The 6,822-nt window shown below is 36.3% G+C and overlaps 1 protein-coding gene across 1 annotated transcript; it reads right to left on the minus strand.

Annotated features, from left to right (window-relative positions):
* Positions 1-2,224: 2,224 nt before the first annotated feature.
* On the minus strand, positions 2,225-3,968 carry LOC104648281 (uncharacterized). The gene is made up of 3 exons (XM_010325214.1): positions 3,837-3,968; positions 3,008-3,651; positions 2,225-2,354 (listed from the first exon to the last, which is right to left on the minus strand). Exons 1-3 carry the CDS (start codon positions 3,966-3,968, stop codon positions 2,225-2,227), a joined length of 906 nt encoding a protein of 301 aa, XP_010323516.1.
* Between the last annotated feature and the right edge of the window lie 2,854 nt (positions 3,969-6,822).

A 6,822-nucleotide genomic window follows, 5' to 3' on the forward strand; every position in this document is an offset into this window, starting at 1 on the left:
TACTAGAAAATTTGGAGCACTTGGAGAGTTGTCTCAATTATAATTGTTTTAGGCGTATAAAGATTGAAAAGTTTAAATGGTCTATTCGTAGGATGCCTAGAGGTATGGAGTTGATAGCATAATTGCTTAATGCCATTTTGAAGATTCTAAGATGCTCAAACCGTAGAGATGGAGTACTATGATTTCATTGTACAAAAATAATGGTGACATTGATAAGAACTGCAATAACTACAGGGGTATTATCAAGTTGTTAAGATACACTGTGAAGGTTTGGTATAGTTGAGCTTTGCTGGATTATGACTATTTTTAAGAACCAATTCGGAATATCTATGCTAGGACGCTTAACTACAATAGCCATGCATCTCGTAAGAAGACTGGAATTGGAGTACCGGGAGGGGGGATAAGAAATTATATATGGTGTTCATGGACCTAAAAAAACTTATGACACAGTTTCTAGAGAGGTCATATAGAGGTGATTGGATGATAAGGTGTATATGTGGTGTATACTAAGTTCATTACCTCTGTAAAGTTTAGTGAATTTGAACTGTGACAATGGAGCTTTAAAAAATGGAGGCTTCCGCCATATCAACGCAAAGAGAAAACTCAGATGAACAGTTATTTGTGAGACGGAAAAAATGAAGTTCTATTCAGTCCATCAGAGTTATATATACAGAGAAGAAAGTAGATGTAGACGTAATTAACTACTCAACTAATAATGGAACGTAACAAACTAACTAACAAGTTGACTGACTGTACTGTACTAACTATTTAACTACAAAGAATGTAAATACAGAATGATGTATAATAACTCAATACACCCCTTCAAGTTGGTGGTGAAGATAACACTGCCAACTTGTGAAGAATGGAGGAATGTTTGATCCCAGTTAAAGCCTTAATGAGAACATCTGCTAGCTGGTTGTGAGTAGCAATGTGTGATGCAGTGAGATAAGTCCTTCATGGAGAACTTGTCGAACGTAATGACAATCAACCTCGATGTGCTTAGTTCATTCATGGAACACAGGGTTCTTAGCTGTATTCATAGCCGACTGGCTGTCACAAAAAACTGAAATGTTCTTTGGAAAAGGGACATTCAGTTCAGAAAGTAGTCGACTCAACCATACCAATTCACCTACAACCTTTTGAGGTGATCTGTACTCAGTATCCATAGAGATAAAGAGATGGTCTCCTACTTCTTTGATTTCCAAGTTATAGGACTTCCCCCAAGCAATACCAAATACACACTAACAGACTTTCTAGAATCAGGGCATGAGGCCTAGTCGGAATCACAATAACCTTTGACAAAAAAATCAGCATCTTTTGACATAAACAGGCCCAAGGTAGGATCAGATTTCACATATCGAAGGAGATGGAAAGCAGACTTTAAATGTAGCTCCTTGGGTTCCTGCATGAATTGGCTGAGGTGCTGAACACTAAAAGCAATATCCAGCCAGGTGTTAGTGAGGAAATTCATTTTCCCAACAAGCTTCCTATGATATGTGACATCATTTAAGACAATGACTTCTTTAACCCTCAATTTGATGTTGGGATCAAATGGAGAGGTGAGAGAACTGAGGTGCAGGCAATCATACTCTTTAAGAAAATCAAGGACAAACTTTCGTTTAGAGATAATGATCCCTTGTTGTGTGTGTAACACTTCCATTCCCAAAAAATACTGCAGTAGGCCCAAATCCTTGATCTTGAACCTATTGTGCAAATAAGCTTTCAGGGCTGCAATTTCAATAGTCTGTACCAGTAAGAACAATGTCATCCACATATACAACTACATTGACTGTGGAAGTGGCTTTCTTTTTATAAAACAAAGAATAGTCATTCATGGAATTAGTGTAATCCCTTGAATATAGAGCCTCAGTTAGCTTGGCATATTATTGCCTACTAGCTTGTTTGAGGCCATAAAGTGATTTTTTCAGTCTGCATACAAGAGTGGGGGATGTTACACCCAATCCAGGAGGTATGTCTGTGTACACCTCTTCATGTAAATCTCCATGGAGAAAAGCATTGTTTATGACTAGCTGATATAGAGACCACCTTTTCTTAACAACTTTAGCAAGCAAAGCCCTAACAGTGGTCATCTTAACCACAGGGGAAAGTGTCTCAATGTAATAAATGCCTTCTTGTTGGGTGTAGACTTTCACTATAAGTAAAGCTTTAAATCTCTCAATATTGCCATCTGCCTTGTGCTTTACTTTGTATACCCATTTGCAACCTATAACTTTCTTCCCGGGGGTAAAGGGACCAAGTCCCAAGTGTGATTAGAATGCAGAACATCAAACTCTTGTGTCATGACCAGTTTCCATGCAGGATCAATAACAACTTCTGTGTATGATTCTGGCTCCCTGTCAAGGCAAACATTTCTCGCAAAATCTTGACTATATGAATTAGATCAGTATGAGCTAAGTGTTGATGTTTAGAAAAAAAAGGGCCTTAAGGGAAGATATGTTGTAAGTTGAATTTGGGTCAACAACTAGAGTAGTAGGGAACATAAGTTGTGGGATGGAGTGGACATAGTCAGCCATATGAGATGGAGGTTTGGTCCTCCTAATGGATCTCCTAGGTTAAGTTTGAATAGGAGAAAGTACAGGATGCATGGAAATGGTGTTAGTAGAAGAAGGTGCAATAAGTTTAGGAGGTAGATTGCAAGGAACATTAGGAGTGTCTATATTGATTGGAGTATCTTTTGTGCCATACTGATTTGTGTCATTTGAAAGTCAATGAAAGAGGGAAATGTTTGATTGGTTGTAGAACACTCAGCATCATAATCTTTCTGGAAATGTTTGAGTGCAACTTGGAGATGACCATATTCTTATTTTGTAAGATTCACATTGAACATCTCTTCATCTGTAGTACTTGAAGTGGATATTGGTCCCTTCCCAATAGTTAGATCAGCTGCACAGGTTGCATTTCCCACTGCCTTACCCTTATTTCATCTACAACAAACAGGTGTTTGAGAGTATTGATTAATCGTACATGTTCCCTAGTTGTGTTAGACCTTTGAGCTGACTGAGTGTTCCTATTTTGGTTCAGACTGTTGTTGTGACCAGGTGGATAACCATGGACATGGTAGCATTTCTCTATGAGATGGCAAGTTCTCGTGCAGTAACTGCAAAACCTGTCCTTATACTTCAAGTTTGTGGAATTGTTGGTGGAGTAGTTGGTATTATAGCGTGTGCGCTTATCAATCGCATCATGCAAGGCAGTCGAGTCAAGAGTAAGATGATTGGAAGGATTGGTCTCCCTTTGTCGTTCATCTTGAACCAACAGAGAAAAAACTTGTTCCATGGCGGGTAGTGGGTTCATCATAAGGATACTTCCTCGTATTAGCGTATAAATCTCATTGAGTCCCATTCGGAATTGAACTATCCTTCTGTCTTGCTCGCACTTGTAAAAAATTTCTTTTGCTCCACAAGTGCAACTACAAGTACATTGAGCTTTGGTATTCAAAGTGTTAAGTTCCTCCCACAAATTCTTCAACTTTGTATAAAAAACTATGATGTCGAGGGATCCATGAGACAAATCATTGATTTCTTGCTGAATTTGATATAATTTCCCCCCATGCTTTTGCCCATATCTATCCTCCAACTCTTTCCAGAGCTCAGCAAAATTCTGAACATACCCAACACTATCTACAATCTCCTTGGTCAATGAATTTAAAATCAATGGCGTAACAATATCTTCATACCTTTCCCATTGTCTGTAGGTGTGATGATCATATCTAGGACGTGAACACTCACCAGTAATGAAGCCTAATTTTTTCTTTACAGACAACGATCACAAAACACTACACCTCCATGAACGATAAACCACTCCAGTGAACTTACTGGTACGAGCATCGCGCCTATATTATCAAATGGATGCATATACATGAAATTGTTCGAATCAATCAAAGTTGGAGCAGAAGTGATATCTCCATTACCAACTTTAGTAGAATTAGAGGTATCACATACCGCCATAGTTGATTATCACAAGTGCGCTATCAATGGAACTGTTGAGAAAAAAAACCAGAATAACAAAGAGAATGAGTGTCTTTAGATCTAGATTGCTGATACCATGTAAAGTTTAGTGAATTTGAACTGTGACAATGGAGCTTTCAACAGTGGAGGCTTCCACCATATCAATGCAAAGAGAAAACTCAGATGAATAATTATTTGTGAGATGGAAAAAATGAAGTTCTATTCAGTCCATCAGAGTTATATATACAGAGCAGAAAGTAGATGTCGACGTAACTAACTACTCAACTAACTAATGGAAAATGTTACAAACTAAGTAACAACCGACTGACTGTACAATACTAACTAACTAACTACAAAGATTGTAAATACAGAATGATGTATAGTAATTCAATAACCTCATTTTGTTTTGTCTTGGTGATAGATGGTTTGACATAGAAAATTCAAAGTGTTTTTCCATGGTGTATGTTATTTGCAGATGACAATTGTTTGATTGAAGTGACTCATAAGGATAATGATAAGTTGGAGAGGAAGATAGACAAACCTTTGAATTGTAAGCGCTTAGGTTGAACAGGACCAAATAAAAATATTTGGGGTACAAGTTTAGTGCGGTGATACATGAGACTGATGTGAAAGTGAGACTTGATACATATGCTATCCAAAAGAGAGGTAGTTTGAAGTATCTTAGTCCTAATATGCAAGGTGATATATAGACAGACGAAGATGTTAGTCACTATATGGTGAAGGATGGATGCAATTGATGCTCACATCTAGTAACTTATGTGATAAGAACGTGTTAGCTAATATTAAAGGAAAGTTTTGCAAAGTAATGGTTAGAATAGCTATATTGTATAAGACAGAGTGTTGGCAAATCAAGAGCTCTACATTTAGAAGATGATAATGGTGGTGATGAGAAGTTTGAATTGGATGTGTTGATTTACAAGGAGATATAGGATTAAGAATCAAGACTCCCAGATAAGGTACATAGGATTAAATTCAATGGAATATAAGGTGTGGAAAATGAGGTTGAGATATTTCAGGTTGTGATAAAGAGATGCAAGAATGGTCTAGTACATATGTGTGAAAGGTTGGGTATGGATGAATTAAATAGAGGTAGATCAATGAAGTATTATGGAGAGGTGATTAGATAGAACATGATCAATTGTAGATTATTGAGGATATGACGTTAGATATGAAGACACGCTGGAAATGAATTAGTAAAGAAAGTTAGTATGTAGGAGTGTATCCATGCTATTAGGTAGGACTACAACCATGCTAGTAGGAAAGGTTCATTGTCTTGGAGTCCTTACTAGTAGTCATAGTGTTGTGATAATAGTGTCTTGTTCTTCGAGTTTGTTGATTGTTTCGTGTAGTTCGATTGTAGTATTATTTGGTCATTATACTGTTTTCCTACTATTTGTTGCTTTGTTAATGATTAAAAGTCAAGTTCAACATTTAAGTTTTGATAATTGACAAAGTACAAGAAGGAACCAAGTTCCGGTGATGGAAGCAGAAACAAGGAACCACTTCCACACATTTCAAAGATTCAACGGAAAATGTGTTGATTTAAAATTAGAATCAGTGTGGGATTCTATAAAAGGAGATATTCGATATATCTAAAATATTTTCCTTATCGAATCAATTAGAATTTTCAATGTATAAAGGAATTCAGCCATAAAAGAGTAGGTGTACGATGGAAAGATAAGAATATGTATCTAAAGAGTTTCGGAGAATTTAGCTTGGGGAACGAAATGACAAAGGGCATTTAAAGAACAAAAAAAAAGAACTTAAATTAGGTTTTCTTTCAAAGCTAGTTTGTTTGGAGTAATTATTCAGTTGTAATAATTCTGAGTTTGAAGTGCATTTCGAGAATTGTAATAAGAAGTTAGTATCACTTCTTCGAGAATAAAGATAACAGTAAGAGTTATGTGTTGTAGTTGATGTTTTACATTTAGTCCCTTATGATACTATGAGTTCTGTGAGGTTATTGTTTCAAGGTTTTATCATTATTATGCCTTGTGTGTGCGTTCTACCCTTATAGTGGACTTGTTAGGATTAGATAACTTTGTCGCTTTCATTATTTACTAGTAGCTTTACTTTCATGCATGTTAAGTTAAGCCATTACTTTCACTATGTTACTTGTGATACTCGCTTGTTATTTTATTATTGCAATCGCACGCTTAACTGCCAATGATATATATTTTCTACGTGTTGTTTTAGTACTCATAGAACACTCTACATCTATTTTCATGATGCAAATCAAAGTGCTTGTTAGTTGCATTGATTGTCACGACGCTGCGGATGATATTTTTAAGATTGAGAGTGAGCTTATTGACACTTATGGTTGACTCATCTTGTTCTATAGAATTTTGCTAGTCTTTTGTATTTCGAGATAAATTATATATCTCTTGTACATGTCTAGTCTTTATTCTTGTTTTATAGTAATTTTTCTCTAGAATACACCATGTTTTGGGGTTTGATATCTTATTTTGTCCTTGTTTGAGGGTTGTGTGTTTGTGCATATATATATATATATATATATATATATTCATTTCTATTTCCACTGATCCTATCTTAATTGTGTATCATTATGTTTCCTTCTATCTCTTACGCTCCCTAGGCCTATTATTACAAGTTTTAGTATATGGGTTGGCTAACCTACTAGTGGAAAATAGTTGGGGGCAATCATGACCCTGGTTTTGGGTTGTGACACTGGGTGTAGGAGCGTTAGGTTCAACGGTGTTATTTGTGCAACACTTATATCTAGTAGAGTCATGTTGATTTAAGTAGAGACATCTATATTGTAAGACCTTGGAATCTAGTAGCCTAAACTAAGTCTATGTGAGAGGTCTAGAGC

This window comes from Solanum lycopersicum, chromosome 7 (assembly GCF_036512215.1).
Source record: "Solanum lycopersicum chromosome 7, SLM_r2.1".
NCBI classification, from domain to species: domain Eukaryota; kingdom Viridiplantae; phylum Streptophyta; class Magnoliopsida; order Solanales; family Solanaceae; genus Solanum; species Solanum lycopersicum.

What these genes read in the sequence shown, in the direction of transcription:
- LOC104648281 (XM_010325214.1), bottom strand. Translation starts at nt 3,968, where the DNA reads ATGGCGGTATGTGATACCTCTAATTCTACTAAAGTTGGTAATGGAGAT. An exon ending in TAGGCGCGATGCTCGTACCA is followed by an intron (nt 3,652 to 3,836) that starts GTAAGTTCACTG and finishes TCATTGACCAAG; the next exon opens with GAGATTGTAGATAGTGTTGG. An exon ending in AACACTCAGTCAGCTCAAAG is followed by an intron (nt 2,355 to 3,007) that starts GTCTAACACAAC and finishes TTGCCTTGACAG; the next exon opens with GGAGCCAGAATCATACACAG.